Genomic DNA, 23,958 nt, shown 5'->3' on the forward strand with positions numbered 1-23,958 from the left:
TTTTTTTAAAGATGACCGGTAAGGGGATCTTAACCCTTGACTTGGTGTTGTCAGCACCACGCTCACCCAGTGAGCAAACCGGCCATCCCTTTATGGGATCCAAACTCGTGGCCTTGGTGTTATCAGCACCGCACTCTCCTGAGTGAGCCACGGGCCGGCCCCACTAAATTATATTTTAGTAGATACTCCCAGTTTGCCCTTCAGAGTAGCTATGCCAGTTCATACTCCCACCAACAGAGAGAGTAACTCCCTGCTTCCCCGCCCCCACTCCCACCAATATTTCATTCTAAAAAAAATAAAATCTGGTCAGTGAAAACTGGTACATTCTTGTTTTAATGTCCATTTTCTGAATTAGTAGTGAACCCATCTCTTCATATGTTTATTGGCCTTTTGTATTAACTGCCTGCTCATGTCCTTTGCCCATTTTTATTTTGAATTATTTTCTTATTGATTTGTAGATTTCTTTATATCTAGTTTCATATTATAGTTTCTTTAATCTAGTTTTGTGCTTCGATATACTCAATGGGAGTGTCTTTTCTTTTTCAGAATTTTCTCCACTACTACATGTTTCTTTTTGACAAATGTGAAAAATTTTAGAATCAGTTTGTCAAGTTCAATGAATAGTCTTGTGTAATATTGCTTTGATTACTACAGGTTAATTTTGGGAGAGGTATCATGTATTTTATCAGCGCCATTTGTTTAATCTTTCTGAGCCTAATATGCTTGTTCTAAATTAAATTATTTGTTTAATGCTGTTGTTCAGTGATAAAAATGAAAGTAGTTTACCTTACTGTCATGTCTCATGTTCTTTTGAACTAATTGTTTCTTTCAGTATATTTCTTTCTAAGCATATGATATCTGAACAGTTATAAAGGAATATTGTTGGGATTTGCAATAGCAGGTAAGGAAATTCTGTCATCTTTTCTGTGCCTTCTTTTTCTAGCAATCCCCAAAGTGAGACTGGAGACAATCTACATCTGTGGAGTAGATGAGATGAGTACCCAGGATATCTTTTCTTATTTTAAAGAATATCCTCCGGCTCACATTGAATGGTTGGATGACACCTCTTGTAAGTACACTCAAGTTTTCTGTTGAATATGCTTTCGTTGATTTTTTTTTTTGACCGGTAAGGGGATCGCAACCCTCGGCATGGTGTGGTCCGCACCACGCTCAGCCAGTGAGCACACCGCCATCCCTATATAGGATCCGAACCCGTGGCCTGGGTGCTACCAGCGCTGCACTCTCTCGAGTGAGCCATGGGCCAGCTCTCATTGATGATTTTTAAAGTGTTCTTACCATCTGAGATGGTAAATGATTATGGCCCAGACTACTTGTATACGCCTAACCTCTGCCCTTAGCTTAGAAGAGAAAAAATTTCACATTGATGAGAACCTCCATGCCTTAACCAGTCTGCCAGCCCATACCCCATGGGTATTCCACGTCGGCTTAGAGGTGGTGACAAAGGCTCTAAGAGGTTGATTACTGGTCTCTGAGTCTAGTGTACATGATTGAAGTCTCTTTAACAGTCGCAATTTCCCAGCAAAGGGGTGGATTCAACTGGATAGACTTGGGATTGCGTTTTCAGGGCTTTGGATTTTGTCATTGCTACTTGCCATACAGTTATTTGGAGGGCTGGCTCTGCCTCACTGTCTGTGACCTAAAATGAGACCAGAATGTTCTCACACTGAACCAGACCTCTCAGCTCTGCTTGCCTTAACTGTGAGCCACCCAACTTGTGAGCTAACTGTACTTTTTAACTTGCCTCCCCACTCCAAGCCTAGCCTGACCTCTGGAAACCACTTTGCCGGCTTCTTGTCTTGCCTTACTTCTAGTCTGGCTTTACTTGCTGCCAGCTGGCTGACCTACTAGGTAGTACCCTAGATAGCAGCCTGGTATTCTTGGCAGCTCTCTTAAGAAGCTGTTGATTCAGTGTTTTCATTGAAAGAAGAAACATGACTGAATAAAAGATTTTTCTCCTTTTTTCTTTCTGCTTAGCTTACACTATCCAAATCAGGGGTTGGTAACCTTTTTTCTATAAAGGGCTAAATAGTATATATTTTAGGCTTTGTAGGCCATCCGGTCTCTGTCACATCTACTGAGCTCTGCTTTGGTAGCATGAAAATAGCCATGAACAATACATAAACTAATGAGCCTGGCTGTTTTTCAGTAGAACTTTATTTACAAAAATAGGTGGTAGATACATAGTTTATTGTACATTAATTATACCTAAATAAAGCTGATACAAATATAAATAAGTAACAGGTGGTAGGCTAGATTTGGCCTGTGGGTTGTAGTTTGCTAACGCCTGGTATAAATATTAAAACTGTAGCTAAAGGATATTAGGGTTGGAGGGACTCTTAGAATCATCAAGTTCAGCTACCACATATTGTACATCAAAAACTGAGAAGCAGAGAAAGGATATTTGTTCAAGGCCATGTGGCATATTAGTAACAGAGATCTTTAGACCTTTATTTCCCAAACTGAGATATAGGGGCCACATACCAGAGTACTTCAAAAAGTTTGTGGGAAAAAAAGATTTGAAAGGTAATATGAATCCGTCCATGAACTTTTTGAAGTACCCACATAATTTTGAAAAATGCTGTCTTAAATAGAGTTAAAGAGCTTTCTTTTCTACAGGACTTCTCAAAGCCCTTCTCTTTCTAATAAATTAGTTGCTACAAAGCCAAGTGGCTATCATGCCTCTGTTTTACATATCCCATGAACACTGTCATCACCCACACTTTTCAGTGGGGAAGCATCTTTTAGCATATCCAGATGACAAGCAGCAGTAAAGGGCTCCCCTGTAAGGAGCAGTAGTATAAAGGAAATTCCGAATTTATATGACAGTCACCATCATCATTAAGAACTACTAACACATAGTACTCACTGTGTTCTAGGCACTTTTAACATACAGAACTCCTTTTTCATGGAATACAAGGGTACTTCAAAAAATTCATGTAGAGATTCATATTATCTTTTAATTCTATTTTTCCATGAGCTTTTCAGAGGACTCTTGAGTACTTAGCAAATATTTTGTGGAACCCAGTTTGGGAATGCAGTTCTAAGCTAATTTCATCAAAGAGGTTTTACTACCACTTTCTATATTTCTTTTCATTAGTTAGTTTGTACACTTACTGGTGACAGTCTGTGGCTACCTGAGGCTATAGCAATTAGTGTGATGTAGAATCTGCTGTCAAGAAACTTACCATTTGGGTGCAATGTAATGTTTTATTTTACGTGTTATTTTAGGTAATGTGGTTTGGCTGGATGAAATGACAGCCACACGAGCTCTTATCAATATGAGCTCTCTGCCAGCCCAGGATAAGATAAGAAGCAGGGATGCCAATGAGGACAAGTCATCTGAGAAAAGTAAAAAAGGTAAGTGAACACAAAGGAGGGAACATTGACCCGAAAGTCCTGTTCTTTACACAATTCTGTTTTGGATCTTTGGGTTTCTAAGCAGGGCATTATGTAGCGTCTTATCACCAAGTGTTTCTGAAGTAAGCTGTGATACTTTGGGTTATCAGTAATTAGGAGGAGAAACTGACTTTTAAAATTATGAGATGGAGTTACATTAAGGTTCGTCTTGTTCCTCATGTTTTATTTTAGACAAGCAGGAAGACAGTTCAGATGATGATGAGGCTGAAGAAGGAGAAGTTGAAGATGAGAACTCAAGTGATGTAGAGGTTAGTAATAGGGTGAAGATGTATGTAAAATTTTATTGTAAAAATTTGCTTACTGTCTTTTGTTTAAGGCTTAAAGACTTAGTAAGTTGTGTTCTTCTCTAGCTTTCACCATTAGACCTTATGAGGATGCACCAGACCCTTGGCCTTTAAGTTTGAATGGATGTAACAATCCATCTTGAGATCTTAGACTAGTACTCACACTTCTGCATAAAAGAAAATGGTTTATTGCGAAATACTTTGAAGTGTTATCTAATCAGTAAAATTAAGAAAAAGCAAGTCATGGTATATTGTTAGAAATATTATAGTGTATTTATTTAAAAAATATTTATTGAATACCTGTTATATACCAAATTATAGGTGCTAGGGATATAACTTCAAACAAAACAAAGTCCTTGCCCTCTTGAAGGTACATTCTAGTGGGGAAGACACATTCTAGTGGGGAAGACAGACAATACACACATACACAGATATGTAATATGATCTCAGGAGGTATGAGTGCTACGAAGAAATGTAAAGAAGGGTAAGGAGATATAGAATGATGGAGACTATTCTTTTGGACAAGGTGGCCAGGAAAGATCTCTGACTTAGAAATTCTACAGAGGAACGAGTGCTGTAATGCTGTTAAGTAGAATTAAAGGTAGAATATTCTCGGTTTTTCTTTTCTTTTTTTTTTCCTTTTTCCTTTCAATTTGAGTATCTCCTGGTAAAAAGGTAGAATGTGGGCCGGCTGGTTTGCTCACTCAGTAGAGCATAGTGCTGATAACCCCAAGGTCAAGGGTTGGGATCCCCATACTGGCCAGCTGTCCCCCTTGCCCCACAAAAAAAATAGGATGCTTTCTTGAAGATAATTTGACTACTGAATAAATATGAAAAAGACTTTAATTTTTATATTGAAAATATAAAACTCTTTTTTCTTAAGTTGGACACGTTGTCTCAGGTAGAAGAGGAATCTCTGTTAAGAAATGATCTTCGTCCAGCCAACAAACTTGCTAAAGGAAATAGGTTATTCATGAGATTTGCTACAAAAGGTAAATGTGATTTTTGGTATTGGTTTCTATTTTCAATCAGGACGATTTATTATAGAGTGACATCCTTCTCTTTTGAGTAGAAGTTAGATCGAGTAATCTCAAAGTTCCCTTCAAACTATAATATTCTGTACATATGAAATAATGGCTTGCTGCCTGAGTTGGAATTTCTAACTTTGAAAGTTATTGTTAACTATTGGTATACTTTTGTGATTTCTGGTTAAAGTAAGTTATTTTCTGTTAAAGCTGGTTTCATGTGCTTTCAGCCAGTTATCATCTAAACTATAAAAACTTTTATTTTAATTGACGTGATTGTACATGCTTATGGGGTACAGTTTGATGTTTCAGTACACATATATTGTATAATGATTGGGTCCAGGTAGTTAATGTAACCATCACCTCATGCTTTTATCATTTTTTTTGTGTGGAGAAAACATTCAAAAGCCTATCCTCTAGCTATTATGTAATTTACACAACTTAGCTGTTAACCATTGTCACCCTACTGTGCAGTAGAACACTGGAAGTTATTCCTCCTTTCTAGTTGTAATTTTGTGCCGGTGGCCAACCTCTCCATTTTCCCTTCTTCCCTCTCCTCCCCAGTCTCTGGAAGCCATTGTTTTACTCTCTGTCTCTATGATACCAGCTGTTTTTTTTTAGATTCCACATATGCATGAGATCATGTGGCATTTGTCTTTCTGTTCCTGGCTGACTTGACTTAACATAATGACCTCCAAGTCCATCCATGTTGCTGCAAATGACAGGATTTCATTCTCTTTTGTGCCTGAATAATATTCCATTGTGTATATATACCACATTTTTTTTATCCCTTCTTCCATTGTTGGACACTTAGGTTGATTCCATATCTTGTCTATTGTAAGTTGTGCTGCAGTAAACATGGAAGTGCAGATATCTCTTCAACATATTGACTGCATTTCCTTTGGGTATATACCCAGTAGTGGGATTGCTGGGTCATAGGGTAGTTCTATTTTTAATTTTTTGAGGAAACTTCCTACTGTTTTCCTTAATGGCTGTGCTAGCTTACATTACCAACAGTTTGCAAGTGATCTCATTTCTCTACATCATTGCCAACATTTGTTTTCTTTTGTCTTTTTGATAATAGTCATTCTAACTGGAGTGAGGTGGTGTTTTGATTTGCATTTTCCTGATGGTTAGTGATGTTGAGTATTTGTTCATGTGCCTGTTGGCATTTGTATTCTTCTTTTGAGAAATGTCTGTTAAGATTCTTTGCCCATTTCTCAACTGGGATATCTTTTTTGTGCTGTTAAGATGTTTAAGTTCCTCATATGTTCTTGATATTAACCAACCCCTTGTCAGATGTATAGTTTGCAAATATTTTCTCCCATTCTGTAGGTTGTCTCATCTGTGTTAACAGTTTCCTTTGATGTGCAAAAGCTTTTTAGTTTGATGTAATCCCATTCGTCTGTTTTTGCTTTCATTTCTTGTGCTTTTGAAGTGTTATGTAAAAAATCCTTGCCCAGCGCCATGTCATGGCTGAACTTTGAAAACTTTTTAAAATTATACTTTTTTATTCATCATAGCAACCTCCTCTTGGATATTGTTAATATGCCATTCATCTTTTGGTGGGCATTAAAAAATATATGTATGTGGGTATGTATATGTATACACATATACACATATAGGTTTTTTTAATCTTTTGATAGTTAGTTGGAGATAACAAACCTTCACCTCTGAATACTTCAATATGTATTTTTGAAGAACAAGGACATTGTCTTATACACAGCACAATTATCAAAACCAGGAAATTTAATATTAATACAAACCATTACCTAATCCATAGTTCATATTCAGATTTTTATCAGTTTTTCCAATAATGTCCCTTATAGATCCCCCAGGTCTAGGACTCAATCCGGGACTGGTGTTTAAGTTTGTTATGTCTCTTCAGTCTCCCTTAGTCTGGGACTACTCCTGTGCTCTTATGTTTTCCTTGACTGACATTTTTTAAGAGTATAATAAGCTCATCATTTTATAGAATGTTTCTCAGTTTAAGGTTGCCCGATGTTTTCTACTAATTAAATTTGGATTGTGCATTCGAAGCAGGAATCTGAGCAGTGATGTTGTATCATTTTCAGTGCATCATATCAGGAGGCACATGATATTTATTTGTCCCATTACCAGGGATGTTGACTTTATTCAGTTGGTTAAGGTAATAATCACCAGGTTTTTCCACTGTGAAGTTACTGGTTTTTTGTTTGTAATTAAAACATTGGTGGGGAGATACTTTGAGATTATGTAAATAGCCTGTTGCTCATAAGAGTTCCACATAATGGCTTTAGCATCCATTGATGATTTTTTAACTACGTAATTTCTTTATTAGTTGGCAGGCTGCTCTAAGGAAGAGCTTTTTCCTTATTTGTTTTTTTGTTTACTTATTTTGTTACATCAGTTTTGATTCATGGATTCTTATTTATTCAGTGAATTATCCGCTACTAACAATATTTTGATTCCCAGTTGTCTTGAATTTGGCCAGTAGAGCCTTTTCAAGCTGTGTTTTGACATGCCCCATGATTCTTTGAGCACTTTCTTACTTCGTGGCACAACAAAACATCTTGTTTTTCCAGACTCAATTTGTACTTTACCTATTCTAGATCTGGAATCAGCCATTTCTGCAACGAGCTGGTGGGCATGATTTTTGTGGGTTTGTACATACTAGTTTCTGTTGCCATGTTTACCTTCAGCACTGGATACATTTACAGTGGCGTTTGTCCTTCACAGTCAGAGAATGTCCAAGGAGCTGTCAGAGGCCTTTATATTACTGCTTTTGACAAAAACGTGTGATCACTGACTACCTTTCTTTCCTGTTAGCTGGTATTTTAACTTGACTAATGTGATCTTTTCCATATTTACTCATTTGTGTAGCTATTGGAGTGCATTCTAGATGTATGGAACTATGCTGTTTTCTTTAAGACATTTTGAGGAACATCACAATAAGCTGGACAAAATGATTTGTCAAATATATAGAATTGTGTATAGTCTGTTTCTTTAACCCTGATTTTGTGTTGTTGGACTGTTGTCATTCAGAAATGAGTATCGTCTTTCAGGGGGCAGCAGAAATGTCACCTCTTCAAGAAAGCCTTTTCATTCTTGAACACCTTTAATGACTAAAGCTCTTATGTCTCTTGGAACCTTACATCTTATATATAATTATTATTTTTTTTTGTCTTTTTCCGTGTCCGGCAACGGTTCGCAACCCTCAGTGTCGCTCCCGTACCGGACCAGGACCGGCAACGGGATCACAACCCTTGGTGCCGCCCCCGCGCCTCACTCAGCCAGTGAGTGGGAACCGGTCTGTATGTGGGATCCGAACCCTCGATGGGAGCGCTGCCGCGCTTCCCAAGCGGCGCACTAGCGCAGTGCGCCACCGGGCCGGCCCCATATATAATTATTTTTTGTAGCATTTCCGCTAAGTCAGTAAGTTCTTAAACAGCAGCTTAACCTCATTCATCTCTGCATTTTGCTCTACCCACTTCACACTGCAGTGAATGTTTTATAGTGGATCCTTCCTTTTTGTTGGCAGATTGTGCTGATCTAATCCTAGCTATGGAAAACATTCTTTGTTAAAAAATAAAACCATTCAACATTGTCTTCACACACACAGAAAATCCCAGGTAATTGTTCTAATTAATTTTTAGATGATAAAAAGGAACTTGGAGCAGCCAGAAGAAGTCAGTATTACATGAAATATGGAAATCCAAATTATGGAGGCATGAAAGGAATTCTTAGCAATTCTTGGTAAGTCCAAAACCTTAAAATATGTACAATAGTTTAAATAGTGTCTAAGCTTTTCTTATCCTTCAGTTGGTATTCTGTAGTGAAATGTCTAAACCTGATGTGGACTGGAAGGAAAACAACAGGGGGAGAATTCAAGAGTCTTAACAGTGGTAAACAATGTGGGCTTGCTGAGTTTCAGTTCCATTTAAAATATCTCTGTTTCAGGGCTGGCCCGTGGCTCACTTGGGAGAGTGGTGCTAACAACACCAAGGCCAAGGGTTCGGATCCCTATATAGGGATGGCTGGTTCACTTACTTTGGAGAGCGTGGTGCTGACAACACCAAGTCAAGGGTTAAGATTCCCTTACCAGTCCCCTATATAGGGATGGCTGGTTCACTTACTTTGGAGAGCGTGGTGCTGACAACACCAAGTCAAGGGTTAAGATTCCCTTACCAGTCATCTTTTAAAAAAATAAAATATCTCTGTTTCAGCAACTAACATTGCATCAGTGTGTAGTTGAAACGAATTTACGGATTTCAAGGTTCTCTCTATTAGTTTTTTATTATGTGCTTATTTTGGCAATGTTTCAGGAAGCGAAGATATCATTCCCGTCGCATTCAGCGGGATGTGATCAAGAAGAGAGCCCTGATTGGGGATGATGTTGGCCTGACGTCGTATAAGCACCGACATTCCGGTAGTTGCCTGCTCAGCTCTTGGGTAGACACATGTTTGGCTCCCGAAATCATATTTTTATACTTAATACAGTTTTTTAAGGTTCCAAACTTTATCATCCTCTCTTCCTTGCCCTCACCCTCTGCCAACATATAGGAAAGTAAGTCATGTCAGATTAATTTTAAATTGCCCATACAAAAAGGTCAAATGATTTTATAAAAGCTATTCTAACAAAAAAGGCCAAATGTGACATAGGGAAAATTAAAATAAAACTTTTATTAGGAACCTAATTTTCTATTATTAATATCAACAGCTGCATGAAAAAAAATTTTAATTATTCTATCAGAGGAGCTGATATTATTGTTTCCTTTCTGATAATGAGAATAGGCTGCTGTGTTGAGTGCTTTTATGCTTATGGCTTGTACACATGAATGCCTCAGAAAAGTGAGATATCATGATCTGGATTTCTTTTTGTATGTGTGCTTATTGTAAAATAACCATTTTCATTATGTTTTATAAAGACTTGTTTTTATTTTGAGCCTAATCTATGGAATATGTTCTACTTTATCGAACTAGCCAAGTCAGCATACATTCAGAATAACATGCACACACATTTATCATTGTAATGGGGACAGGAAGAGATGAAGTCTATACCTTTTTATTTAATGCGTATGTACAAAATTGTATGTTTGAGATCTGCATACTAATAATGCACATACTTTTCTATTAAATAGTTACACTTTTCCAATTTCAGTTACTTTAAGATATTTTTATCATATACTCTTTATATTCATATTAAAGAAATTAAAAAACAGTTGCCCCTAATTCTAGCACCCTAATGTAACAATCGATTTCATCTTGCATTTTTCCCTTGTCTATTTTCATAATAAATGTTATAATTCTTGTGAACATATACTTTATATTTTGTTTCTTCCCCTTATAAATGCTTTTCATGAACTTTAAAGTTACAGTTGATTTTCATCATTCATGGTGGTTTTGTTCTATAAAATCACTGCAAATGGATTAACAAATACTGAATAATACAAAGCCTCTGGTCGCACCAGTTTTGTCAGATGATCAGTACGTAACCTTGTTTACATGAGTTTCTGTTTAAAGACACCGTATTGAATATAGATTGTTGATTCATTAACATTGAATTCACAGCCAATAGCACTCTAACTCACGCTTGAACGAAGCTTATCTGACATGTGGATTTTCTCCATAAGGCCCATTGCAGCTTTCTTGCATTTAGGGACTCTAGAGAGCACTTCAACACTATGCTCAGGGGTCATTTTAAACAGTGAAATCACCAATAAACACAAAAAAGTGAAAAATGTAGCACTTAATAGACTGTGAAATGGACACTTGGTTACAGTATGAGAGATGAAATAAGACGGCAGAGTGTTGCTTGGTTTGACTTCAGCTGGGAATGTGCATGTCTGATGACTCCAATTTTTTGGCCACTGTGCACATATCTGCAAATGACCATGAAAGTGTGCTGCATATGTATTGATTTCGGAGTTACAAATAAATTTGGCAAATCTTCAAATACGAAATCTGTGAATAATGAGGATCGACTATATTTTAAATGACTTTATAATATTCCATTAGGCTGCTATGTCATACTTTACCTAACCATTCTCCTGTTGTAGGTATCAGAATAGTGTTCAGTTTGGCACTGTTATAGATAGTGCTCTAATAAAACCTCAGGGATGGAAACCCCATCTTTTAAAAAGGTCACCAACATAGAATAGAAAATCATGCCTATTAGTTTTAGTGCTTTTTCAATGTTTTTTGGTTAAATTTCTTCAGGACTAGTGAATGTTCCTGAGGAACCCATTGAGGAAGAGGAAGAGGAGGAGGAGGAGGAGGAGGAAGACCAGGACATGGATGCAGACGACAGGGTGGTGGTAGAGTATCACGAGGAACTCCCAGCTCTCAAGCAGTCCCGGGAGCGGAGCACATCGAGGCGGTCCAGTGCCAGCAGCTCAGACTCGGATGAGATGGACTATGATCTAGAACTGAAGATGATTTCCACCCCTTCACCAAAAAAAAGCATGAAAATGACTATGTATGCTGATGAAGTGGAATCTCAGTTGAAAAATATTAGGTAAAAATATTTTTTATTTTTATCAATGCTAGGTTTTAATTTGATTTTAAATATTAATTACTTCTTAATTCTTTTTAATTTTGTAATCACTTTTATCCTAATTTCAGTCCTTTATAGGAGTTGAATAAAAGCATACAATTTTTCCTCATACAGGCAGTGATCCTCGTTATAAAATTATACACAGTATAGAGAATAAAAGTCACATGTATTCCTGTCCTCTCCTGATGATAACAATTGTTAGCAATAACCTTCCAGCTGTTTCTTTTTTTTTGGCAGCTGGCTGGTAGGGGGAATCGAACCTTTGAATAAACTTCCAGCTATTTTTATACATTTACCTGACACATGGAGACACTATAGATATATTTGTATAAAAATGTGGTTATGCTATTTATATTGTTTTGCAGCATGCTTTTTCCATTTAGTATATTGTAGACACCTGTCATTTTTTCAACTGTATTTAGTTCATTGTTTGAAAGTATCATGATTTATTTAACCAATCCCTTACTGAGGGACATTTAGGTTTTTTACTTTTGTTACTATTGCACTAACTAAATTCCTTTAAGTCTGGTAATTATAAAAAACAATGTACATTTTTATTTATTTTTATTTTTTAAAAGATGACTGGTAAGGGGATCTTAACCCTTGACTTGGTGTTGTCAGCACCACGCTCTCCCCAGTGAGCAAACCAGCCATCCCTATATAGGGATCCGAACCCATGGCCTTGGTGTTATCAGCACCGCACTCTCCTGAGTGAGCCACGGGCCGGCCCAAACAATGTACATTTTTAAAAATGTGGTATTGCTAAATTTCCTTCCAGAAGTGTTTTATTTATATATTTGTTGGTTGGTTTTTATTTATTTTTTGGCAGCTGGCTGGTATGGGAATGTGAACCCTTGACCTTGGTGTTATAACACTGTGCTCTAACCAGCTGAGCTAACTGGCCAGCCCTCAGAAGGGTTTAAATCACTCACATTACAGGCCGGCCTGTGGCTCACTTGGGAGAGTGGGGTGCTAATAACACCAAGGCCACGGATTCAGATCCTACATAGGGATGGCCGGTTGGCTCACCAGCTGAGCGTGGTGCTCACAACACCAAGCCAAGGGTTGAGATCCCCTTATTGGTCATCTTTTAAAAAATAAAAATAGGGCCGGCCCGGTGGCGCACTGGAGAGTGCGCTGCTTGGGAGCGCGATGGCGCTCCCTCCGAGGGTTCGGATCCCATGTGGTGACCGGTTCCCGCTCACTGGCTGAGCGCGGTGCGGGCACAACACCGAGGGTTGCGATCCCATTGCCAGTCCCCGGTACGGGCGCGACACCGAGGGTTGCGATCCCGTACCGGTCAGTAAAAAAAAAAAAACAAAAAAAAAAAAAGGGAAAAAAATAAATAAATAAAAAATAAAAAATTAATCACTCACTTTACCATCTGTTGCCTACATACTCACAAAACTGAAGTATTATCATTCCTTCTAATTTTTGCTAGTTTCATGGACAAAAAACATATAGTTATTTTAATGTGCACTTCTTTGATTAGTCGTAGGGATGAGCAGATTCTGTGAGGACATTGTATGTACACAGCTTCAGGGGTTAGGGTCTAGGGATGTCCTCTCTAAGATGTTCTTGGTGTTGTATTTGGGGGGAAGGAAAAAGACCATTCAAGCTGATTTGTTTGTATGGTCTTGTTGACATCCGTATTTTTAGTTTTCAGAGACCTTTCTGTTAGAGAATGCTGCCAGAATAATGCTGGTAGCTAGCATGGTAGCAGATCTCTTTGACAGAAAAGTCTGCCCTGTAAAGAAGGGGATTCATAGACTCTATTTGTATCTCGACTACAGCTAAATCACAGCATCGGTTAGCAAAGAGCCCCAAGTTCTTTGTAGGCCTCTCCTTAATGTAGGCCCCCCCTCTCCCCAGGAGAAGGGGACTTGCAGTTATGTGGTCTGTGATAGTATACACATATCATGTGTGGAAATCAACCTGGAAAAGTCAGGAGCCTGCTCACCCTGACCAGTCTCTTTATAGCAGTTGATCATTGTTTTCATAAGCAAACACGAGTAATTATCAGTGTATGGTACTTGTAAGTGAATGTTGGCTGTATTAGATTGGATTTCTTAAATTGTTTTTTCCAAAGTATGAAATTGTTGCTTGGGCCTTGTCTCACAGTTGAAGTTGATTAACTATGTCCCACCCCTTTTATTTGTTGTTAAAGGAACTCCATGAGGGCAGATAGTATATCCACAAGCAATATCAAAAACCGAATTGGTAACAAATTACCACCTGAGAAATTTGCAGATGTCCGACATTTGTTAGATGAAAAACGTCAGCACTCACATCCACGGCCACCAGTCAGCAGTAGTAAATCAGGTATTGTTCTTCAGTTATGTTTCTGGGCTTCATTCTGAGCTCCAGAATTGGGGCAGGGATATGTTCTTAGATTAAACATTGCCTTTAGTGAACCACGTAGTGATTGCAAGTGCCGCAGACTGCCAGTGTTTCCTGCATATCATGTGTTGGCAGTGTCCCTTTGGTTGTCCTAGTTTATCATCTCTAAATTTTGGGCTAAGCATTAGAATTTCAGGACATGAAAAATAATCAGACTTTTGCAAAACTAACTTTCAATATTTTTGTCTCTACTTTGTATGTCATTGTATACTTCATATACAAGAATAATAGAAATTAACTCAGATGGTTGTGTAAATGGTTAAGAGTTTGAACTAGATCATTTATAGTTGCAAACACTCCTTCTGCAGGTATTTGGCTGTGCATGCTATGTGCTGGGCCTTGGGAACATTAGATGTCTTTGGAGGGAATACAAAGCTATCCTAGGTCTACTGGGGGAATTCTGGAAGGCTTCTTAGAGAAAGTGGCTTTAGAGCTAGACCTTGGAGAGGGAATAGTATCTCAGTTGGCAAACCTAATTTTTTGAAGTGGGAAGTAACCTGATCTTAAATCTATTTTTGAAAGATAACTTGGGGGTGGAGTGGGGTAGAGAGTTAAGTAAGAAGAGCCTGAACTAGGTCAAGGCATGAGAATGGGAAGCCTTGGGAAGGAAGACTTAGTGCTGGGAAGAGAGGGAAGAAAGGGGGAGAAGACTTGGGGCTCAGTTCTGAGAGACCAGAGAGATGGGGCTGTCGCCCTCTGAGAGAAATTTAACTTCTGAGAGAAGTTTGAGTGAGATGGGCAAAAGCCTGAGCACAAGGCCTTGCTAAGGAACGTGTTTCTGTTGTTAGAGGAAACTCAAGAGGACAAGCAGATTTCTGGGGGAGATTGGAAGAAAAACAAATTTAGTTTGTGACATCTTGCCTTGATTCTTTGCTTTTTGCAAATCTCATTGTGTTTACTGGTTAAATTTAATAAGTATATTGAGAACTGCTTACATGTCAAAGATTGTGGCTTCTGCCCTCAGGGAGCTTGCAGTATTGTTTGTTAGCTGAAATTTTTGTAGATTATTTAGTCTGGTTCTACCCTCCCCCCAAAATGTTGATTCTGCTTCAGAATTTCCTTTCTGGAGCAATCAGCTGAGGCTTTTTTTCTCTGATAGCCCCTACATCCACATTTTCCTAGGGGAATCCAGGTTGATTACAAAGAGAAAAGGCTTTTGGAAGCCTGATTGTGTCAGGCCCTGTGTCCTCACTCTGGGAGATGTGGTTCAGGGTTCTTGGGAGATCTCAGATCAGCAGTACAATAGTAAAGCACGCACACTTGGTCACAGTAGTGCGTTTTTTCTTTTTTCAGATATACGCCAACGATTAGGAAAAAGACCATATTCTCCAGAAAAGGCTTTTAGTAGTAATCCAGTCATTCGGAGAGAGCCCTCTTCTGATGTACATAGTAGGCTAGGAGTTCCCAGGCAAGATATTAAAGGCCTCTACTCTGATACTCGGGAGAAGAAATCAGGTTGGTAACACTTGAGACTGATGGGAATGGGAATTGGGTAAGAGTAGAGGACAGTGGGTACACCGTAGAAATGCTTTCTTAGCAAAAGGCAGGAATAGCACATGCCAAAAATAAATGTTTTTTACTTTTCTACTAGAATTATTGTCATCATAGCCTGGAAAAAAAAAAGAATTATTGTCATCATCATAATGCTAACAGTAAAGAAAGTTTAGAAATAGAAAAAAAACCACACAATCCTTTTTAGCTTCATGTGTGCTCTACAAATCTTTGTCCATATGTATATTCTACTTTTTTCATATAGCATTTTATCATAATCACTTTTCAACATTGTTATATCCTTCATAAATAAAACTTTTAATTGCCTTATAGTGCGGTTGTACCACAAAATTCTAAATATGTACTTCTCTGTTGTTAAATTTTAATAAAATATATTTTAAAAATTAATGGATGGGGGGCAGAATCTCTGAAAGTTTACAGTGTAGCAGGCCTGTCAATTTGCAGAATGTTAGAGCTGAAAAGGATCTGGGAATGGCCCACTCCTAGCAGAATGAAGAGGTACACAGGGTGATGAGTCTCAGCAGGGAGGTGCAATTGTAGGGGAAATAGTCTCTCAAGTGATTCTAGCTGGGGGGGCGACCTGCCTCCAGTGATGAGACTCTCCTTTTGGGTCCAGGTGCATCCAGTTGCAGGCAGGGGAATGAGATTACCTACCCAAGGCTGCACAGTGATTGCAAGTACCACAGACAGCTGGTGTCTCCTGCACATCAGGAGTTGGCAGTGCCTCTGCTTCCTCAGCAGTACCCTGGTTCTTAGTGTTGACTGCCAACTGAAATGCCTTCTCTCCCAAACAGGTAGTTTATGGAATCGCTTAGGATCTGCACCCAAGACCAAAGAAAAGAGTATGAAGAAAGTGGATCACAGGACACCCGGCACTGAGGAAGATGACTCTGAGCTGCAGAGGGCATGGGGGGCTCTGATTAAGGAGAAAGAACAGTCTCGCCAAAAGAAGAGCCGGTTAGATAACTTACCATCTCTCCAGATTGAAGTTAGTCGGGAAAGCAGCTCTGGTTCAGAGGCAGAGTCCTGATGCCCCTGGGGCCTATGGCAGCTGCCCTAAAGCCTGACATTGTCGCACAGGGTGGGGCGCACAGTAGGAACCTCCCCCTGCAGGAGTTGGCGCCCCTCCCACTCTTACTCATACAGTCACCCTCAGCTCTTGCTACTCCAGCAAGACATCTTAAGAATGTGATGAGTTTTGAAGGGCATCTCTCTATCTTTTGCTGCAGTCATAGTCCTGGGCCCTCAGTTCTTTCCCCACCACCCCACAAGCTTTACCCTTTGAGGAAAAGGCAGCCCTCCAGATTTTGTAGACGTTTTTCTTAATATTTTTAACATTGTGTCTTTTAAAAGAAATGTTTTACACAGTTCATCCAAAGAGCAGAGAACTGAACTTCTCACTATTGCCTTGGCCCTGACAGCTGTTACCAGCACCCTTTTCCCAAGAAAAGTCAATTCCCAGGTGCTTATTGGACAGCCTTCGAGGGGGAAGATGAGGGAAGCTGCCGGCTCACCCTGCCAGGACCGTAGTGTGGGGGCCGACTCTCACGGACCTGACCCCTGAGGTGCACCAGTGCCGCCCAGGTAGACGAGATGCAGCATTGATCGCACTTCTGTTCCTCCCTCGGGGATTTCTGTTAGGGGCCTCTTACTATTAGCTATCAGCTTGATGTGAAGATCAAGTTCAGTGCTGAGGGATTTTTAGGAACAAAAAACTGTGACTTCTGGATTTGGGGTTAATTTTTGTGCTAGGGGTAGGGTCATGGGTTAATTTTGAACAATTTTTAAGTCTGTATTATGTTTAAAAAATATTAATGATTTAAAAGTTTAAATTTTTAATTTTTATATGTGGAAATTCTTCCTGTTGGCCACAGGGGAAGCTCAAGTGGTGTCTTCTTTTGTGCTGTTAAATATATATTATATACTTTGGAAGAAGGCAGAGAGAAGAGTCTCATTATTTTTAAATGATCCTAGTTGTATAGTCTCTTTGCTGTACATAGTGTTCAACTTGCTTTTTGGCCACCATAGGAAAAAAATCCATCCATCTGAGATGGAATCTTGTTGCTTATTATCACTTTAGAAGTGATACATTGATATTTATTCTGTCTCCAAGTTGTAGCACCTGAACACTTCTTCAAAACTGGCAAATACAATAATAGTTACAGAAATTTTAATTTGTTTATTTTAAAACCCCTTTCAGATTATTTTACAGTGAAAAGGAGGTAGATTATTTTGTCTTCCTGTTTGATCTTTGTTTTGAAGTATTTAATTTTGTATTCCTCTAGGGGCTTAAAAATAGTGTTTCACTTCAGTTCACTAGAACTTAGGAGTTAGAGATGGTAATAAGCCTTTGTCCCTTTTGTGACATCACAACTCTTCACCTGCCTTGGAGTGTTCTGCATCTGGTGCAACCCTGGATCCTTTACTTGTGGCTGAGCTAGTGGTCACATTGATGGTTGATTACACTAGTGTGAGTACAGAACACTGTTGTTAATAAAGAAAGTAAAGGGCTGTGAGACTTGAGGGCTGCAACAAAAACTGTATTGTACCATATTTTTGGTTAAGTTGCTGTTTTTCCCTCCCTTTAGAATGATTAGAGCTTATAACCATGATATGTTTCAGCTTCCTAATAGGATTCTAGGAAGCAGGTGGTTCTGGTTTCTCTGCCAGTTGAGACCTAAGGTTTCTGAGGTTTCTCAGCTCTTGTTGCCCTGTGAAGCACACAGCTGAGAGACAGGCTCTTAGGAGGAGGAGTCAGGGTATAGAGTGAGATATGCCATTGCTGGAGAGTAAGAGAACTGGTTGCCCACCCCTGGCTCTGCTGTGTGGACCTGGGCCTCAGTTTCTCCATCTAGCAAATGAATGGGCTTATACCAGAACTTCTGGCTTTGTGGGTGTGTCTCAGTGGCGTTTTACTCTTCCCAAAGCTGTGGCTGTAGTGGGCTGTCCAGCATTAGTTTCTGTTGCAGGTGGGGGAAGGTCAAGGAGACAAGTGAGTGCACACGTGAGGTTGTGGACAGGGACATCCCCATTCCATTGCAGTTTGTGGTTCTACTGATGGGACAGAGGTGTCCTTGTGGTCAGGGTCCCCACAAGCATGGTCTCTGCAGGGTTAGAAAATGCCCCTTCATAGACTTTTCTTTTTGTTTTCTAGTCATGACCCTTTCTCACTAGTAGTTCAGGCCCATTTGTCCAGGGGAAGGGGGGTGGTGTGCATTCATAATGGGGTCTTTGATCTAATCAAGGAAAACACCCACCTCAGCAGCCTCACAGTTCTTACGAACACAAAGAGACCATAGAAATGTAGCTTTAAAAATGTAAGTTTATTTCTCAGAGTTATTGGCCTTATTAGCCTCTCTCACTCTCCAGCCCCACACTCAGGCACTCAGATCTCGCAACATCTTGAGAGTGCCCTGAGTGGCCAGGTCTTGTCTTTGGAGTTTAGAAGTGAGGATGGACAGTCAGGACAGACTCCTGGCAGGCAGCTCAGCATGCTTTTATCCTGGGGACTCCCCATGCAAGTGAGCAGCAGGACTGCACACTTCTTTGTATTTCTTTTAGTCCTTACATGTAGGAGATTTTAAATACATTTTTGCTGCTTGATAATGATTGCAGATACCTCATTTCTGTCTCCCACTGTCCCTCTTGGGAGAGGTATCAGGTACCCAGGAGAATTGTGGAGTCCACCACCAGTTTTGAACTCTCCTTCCCTGGCCCCTCTCCAGTCTGATGCCCTGAATCCTTCCCCCTAGTTCAACCACTGTCCTGTTCTCCATTTGTATAGCAGCCTCTTCACTGGTCTCTGCCCTTTCTCTCCCTCTCCATTCTGCACACTACAGTGGCGTGAACTTTTGTTGCTGTTAACAGCTTAATTGAGAAATAATTTACATAGCATATAATTCACCCATTTAAAGTGGCTTTTACAAGAGTTGTACAACCATCAGCATAATCAATTTGAGAACACTTTTATCACCAAAAAGAAACCCTGTACCCATTACCAGTCCCTCCCCATTCCCTTCTCCCCCTAGTCGCTGGCAACTACTAGTCTACTTTCTGTCTCTATGGATTTGCCTATTCCGGACATTTCATATAAATGGAATCATGTACTATGTGTCTGTTTGTGATTGGCTTCGTTCACTTTATATATTTTTGAGGTTTATCCATGTTGTGGCATGTATTTGTATTTCATTTTTTTAATTGCTGAGTGATATTTTATTGTATGGATATACCACATTTTATTTATCCATTCATCAGTTAATGGACATTTGGATTGTTTCCACTTTTTGGCTACTATGAATAATGTTTCTGTGAACATTCATGTACAACTTTTTGTGTGGGTATGTTTTCATTACTCCTGGGTTTGTACCTAGGAATGGAATTGCTGAGTCATGTAGTAATTCTATCTTTAACCTTTTGAGGATCTGCCAGGCTGTTTTCCCAACAGCCGTTATCATTTTCCATTCTCACCAGTAATGTATGAGGGTTCCAATTTCTCTGCATCTTCACCAACACTTGTTATTACGTGTTATTTCCGGTGTGAAGCAGTATCTCATTGTGGTTTTGATTTGCATTTCCTTAATGACTAATGTTGTTGGGCATCTTTTTTTTTTTTTTTTTTTTAAGATGACCAGTAAGAGGATCTTAACCTTGACTTGGTGTTGTCAGCACCACGCTCTACCAAGTGAGCCACGGGCCTGCCCTATTGGGCATCTTTTTATGTGCTTCAGGGTGAACTTTCTTAAATGTAAATCCGATCTTGTTATTCCTCTGCTTGAAATATTTCCAAAGCTTCACTATCACCCTCGGAGTAAATTCCAAACTCCTTTGATGACTTATAAGGCTGGTCAAGATCTAGCCTCTGGCAGTATCTCTGGCCTCTTTTCCTCATTTTTCCCTGCCCTGCACTCACTAGTTCTCTGGATCTATCTTGATCTCACCAGCCTTCTGTACTCTACACAATGCTGTTTCTACCCCTAGTGACATACTTCCCCCAGCCTTCTCCCATCCTGCCTCAGCCTTGCTTTCTTTTTTCCCCCTCATCCTCAAGGTCTTAGGGGCCCTTCCAGGAGGCAATCCCCAACTTCCAGAGCCGGGGTATGAGCCTCTTCTATATGTCTCACGGTACTGCCATGAAGGAGTCTTGCCTCATTCCAGGGTTAAGTTATAAAGTCAGCACCTAAGATAAAAGTTGAATGTAATTAAAATTTCTCTTGGAAATCCCAAGGAAGGCACCGTATTGAAGACCAGCATCGTGAGATCGCACACAGTCATATCTTGCTGATGTGGGAACAGATCCCTGTTTCTTTGCTTGAGCACCAGGTGAAGTGGTTGGCCTGCAATTAGGGCCATCTTGTGCAAAAATCTCTTTTAGGCATTAGAATCACACTGAGGCAAGAAGCTCACTTTTGAGGACCATGGGGACTGATGCAGGCCACAGGAGCAGAAGAGGCACAAGCTCGCCCAGGCCCTCCCACCTGTCTGTGCTCATTTAGTGACAGGGCCAGGTGGAATGGTCCAAACTGCTTACAGTTTTTCTTTTTCCTTTGTCTTTTTTTTTTTTTTTTTTCCTAAATGTTTTCAGACAAATACTGTTGTGTTTAACTCAGTGGAGTATATGTATAATACCAAATCACTGTATCCCCTAACCCAGCACACCTACACACTGGACTATAATTTCCTATTCTCAGTTTTTCCGTTTTGCTAGGCTGTAAGCTCCGTGAGAGCAGGGACCATGTCTGGCTTGTCAATTGGTGTCTTCCCAGTGCCTACTATTATGCCTAGCACCTAGAATGTTCTCCCCAAACGTGTAATGAATTCATAAATCCCCCAGCCTCAGGAATAGCTCCATCCTCTGAGGCCAAGGGGCCCTCTTACAGGCTAGTCCTCATTTTTCTGCCATGTATATACACCACACTGTATTTTCATGTTTTATTTTCCTTTCTAGTCTGTGAGCTCCTAATGAGCAGGTGTCTTCGTGTTCTTATCTCTGTATCCTCCCACCAATTCAGCCCAGAGTAATTAGTGCTTCAAAAGTGTTTGGTAAATGAATGGATTGTGATAACCCAGCCCAGCCCTGGCACCATTGTCTGCAGGCTAGTCTAATTCTAGATGAGACCACCACCAGATTAAAAGAGGGGAAAATTATTCAGAGGTGCATACACTGTGCTCATATAAGAAAAAAATCTCATTAGGTAGAACTCAGTAAACTTCAAATTTTGATGATCTGGCCATATCTGAGCCTAAGCTTACCTATCTTTCTAAAGAACTTGCTAGGGAATCATATAGATAATCCCGAATATTTTTTAGAAAAGCATTTATTTGTCCCAGGGTAAGAAAGGAAGCTGACAGGTAAGTGAGAGACCTCAAAGAGGAATTGCTGAGACAGTTCTTAGCCTCTGGTCCTGTTGGTGAGGAAAGTGACCACAGTCCAAAGCAGGGAAAGAGAAACAGGGCTCATTCCTGGCAGCGACCCTTTTGCCGAAAGCAGCATTCCTCAGACTTCTCATGCGGAGCATGGTTAAAGTGATGGTAAAATGCTAACACACACTTCGGAGTAAAGTCAGCAGCAAACCCTTGCTTCACAGATTAACTGCTGCACAAATAAGTTTGATGCATAAATACTTGCTTTTAAAGCTTATATAACAAGAAGTAAATTAGAAGTTAAATCATTTCTTTCTTTGAAGAAGAGGAAAGAATGCTTTTGATAATACTGAGAGTACCACACTTGCTTCAAGGCAGATTGTTATTGCATAATCTGACCAACAATAAACGTCTAGAACTTTTCTTACATGTTTACAAAATAAATCTTAGAAGAAAAAAATACTGTAGTTTTTTTTTTAATGACACTCTATGACCATTTTACAGAATTTTGATGTTCCTGGGAGCAATTAGGGAAGTGCTGCCTCGAGCACCTGTTTTAAATAGTATGAGGCATTGAAGTAGAATTTCACTGTGCCATAAATAAAACTAGAGTATGGGTGGTATTTAACCGATCAAAGTCAATATCCTGCCTTGAGATTCTTATCTGTTTGAACAATTCTTGAGGCCCTCTCTGGTTGACCAGATTCTTAAGTAGTTGAGACTTTTTGTTACTGTTTGTCACCCTCACCCCTAGACCAGTGTAGTTTGGTGAGGGTGAGAGGCCCACACCATTGCCAGGATAGGAGACACAGCCTTCCCATCCTAGGGTCGTTGTGGTAGTGTTTAATCCTGTGATGTGTCTCTCTTCTCATGGGCAAGGGTTCCTCAGAGCAGCAGGTAGCACCTTTAGCTCAGGTGGGCTGTCTTTTAGGGAAAGTCAGATAGGATGGTGGCTGGGGACTCATCCTACCTCTCATACTCAACTGGAAAACAATGAGCAAGTCCCTTTACCTCTCTGGGCCTCAGTTTCCCTGTCTGTCAAGTGAAAAGCTTGACTGGGATGATCTCCAGGTTTCCTTCTATGCTATGTGTGTTTGAAGACCCTTGCTGTACTTTCAAGGAGCATTAAAAGTATAAATTAGACAAGAAAGAGGTGGGGGCAAGCAAGAGGTCTAAGCCCCTGGACCCTTGGTCCCATGATTCAGTGCAACCCTCCCCCTCCCAGCCCCTTGGTTATGAAAGGACAAGAGGATCCTCTTCCTTGCTCCTTCCCCCTAAGCCCCCATCCTCAACATGTAAACACACGCCATTCAATCTTATATTTGGGAGATTTTTGAGGAGGTAGCCCAGTGTATTAGTTTGATCAGTCTGCCATAACAAAACAGAATGGGTAGTTTTTTTTTTTTTTTTTTTTCAAAAAGATGACTGGTAAGGGGATCTTAACCCTAGACTTGGTGTTGTCAGCACCACGCTCAGCCAGTGAGCTAAGCGGCCATCCCTATATGGGATCCGAACCCATGGCCTTGGTGTTAATCAGCACCGCACTCTCCCGAGTGAGCCACGGGCCGGCCCAGAATGGGTAGTTTAAACAGTAGACATTTGTTCTCTCACATATCCGGAGGCTAGAAGTCTGAGATCAGGGTACCAGTATGGTGAGGGCTCTCTTCCTGGCTTGCTCATGGCCTTTCTTCAGTGCCTGCAAGTGGCCTTTCTTATAAGGCCACCAATCTTATCAGATTACCTTCTAAAAGCCATATCTCTAAATACAGCCACATTGAAGGTTGGGGCTTCAGCGTATGAATTTGGAGGAGGGATACAATTCAGTCCACAGCACCCAGTAATGCAAAGATTCCAGTCTTTATTTGTTGGAATGAGTCTTTTTGCACTTTTTAAAAGTGCAAAAACCCATGGATCTGAAGGTGGCAGGAGGGTTCATAGTGGTTCAGAGTTCTGGTTCTGGAGTGAACAGACCTGTTTGAGTTCCAGCTCTGCCTCTTACTAACCATGTGGTCTTGGGCAAAGAAATTACCCTCTCTCTGGGAGCCAGCATCCTCCAAACTCGGGGTAACTGTAGGGTGACTGAGAGGATCAGATGAGGGCTCACATGCTAGGCCTAGACACTGAGTCTGGTGCCCCCTACTCAGGCTCAGTCAATGGTAGCGATTACCATGACTGCAGTCTTCCCCCAGCTCCCTGCTGTCCTTGGCTCACCTCTCAGCAATGTCCTCACTCTTCCACTCAGAAGGCAGGTGGGTGATTAGAAATGTTTCCCAAGTCTGGAGGCTGCCAGCAGGGCTGGGGACAGCCCCTGTCCACTGGTGCGTGCACATCTCAGTGTTGGTGACTCACTCAAGACAGAGGAGGTAGTCCTTTTACCTCGCACTTAACACATTCCCCCATCCCT

At 40.3% G+C, this 23,958-nt stretch overlaps 1 protein-coding gene across 3 annotated transcripts in view; it reads left to right on the plus strand.

The window, feature by feature from the left end:
- The window catches only part of LOC103587313 (chromosome unknown open reading frame, human C17orf85), a 31,386-nt gene extending 14,253 nt beyond the window's left edge, over positions 1 to 17,133 (plus strand). Inside the window, exons 4-15 of one of the 3 annotated variants that reach the window (XM_008568792.1) lie at positions 944 to 1,069; positions 3,250 to 3,378; positions 3,610 to 3,686; positions 4,606 to 4,714; positions 8,383 to 8,482; positions 9,052 to 9,178; positions 9,290 to 9,293; positions 10,946 to 11,243; positions 13,450 to 13,604; positions 14,976 to 15,137; positions 15,989 to 16,151; positions 16,616 to 17,133. In XM_008568792.1, the coding sequence (XP_008567014.1) occupies positions 944 to 1,069; positions 3,250 to 3,378; positions 3,610 to 3,686; positions 4,606 to 4,714; positions 8,383 to 8,482; positions 9,052 to 9,178; positions 9,290 to 9,293; positions 10,946 to 11,243; positions 13,450 to 13,604; positions 14,976 to 15,137; positions 15,989 to 16,151; positions 16,616 to 16,724 (1,559 nt within the window). In that variant the 3' untranslated portion in view covers positions 16,725 to 17,133. Of the gene's footprint in view, positions 1 to 943; positions 1,070 to 3,249; positions 3,379 to 3,609; positions 3,687 to 4,605; positions 4,715 to 8,382; positions 8,483 to 9,051; positions 9,179 to 9,289; positions 9,294 to 10,945; positions 11,244 to 13,449; positions 13,605 to 14,975; positions 15,138 to 15,988 lie in introns of all 3 variants that reach the window. The other 2 variants (XM_008568800.1, XM_008568803.1) reach the window with 2 other exon arrangements.
- The last annotated feature ends 6,825 nt before the right edge of the window (positions 17,134 to 23,958 follow it).

Source organism: Galeopterus variegatus, unplaced genomic scaffold (genome assembly GCF_000696425.1).
Source record: "Galeopterus variegatus unplaced genomic scaffold, G_variegatus-3.0.2 Scaffold25, whole genome shotgun sequence".
NCBI lineage: Eukaryota > Metazoa > Chordata > Mammalia > Dermoptera > Cynocephalidae > Galeopterus > Galeopterus variegatus.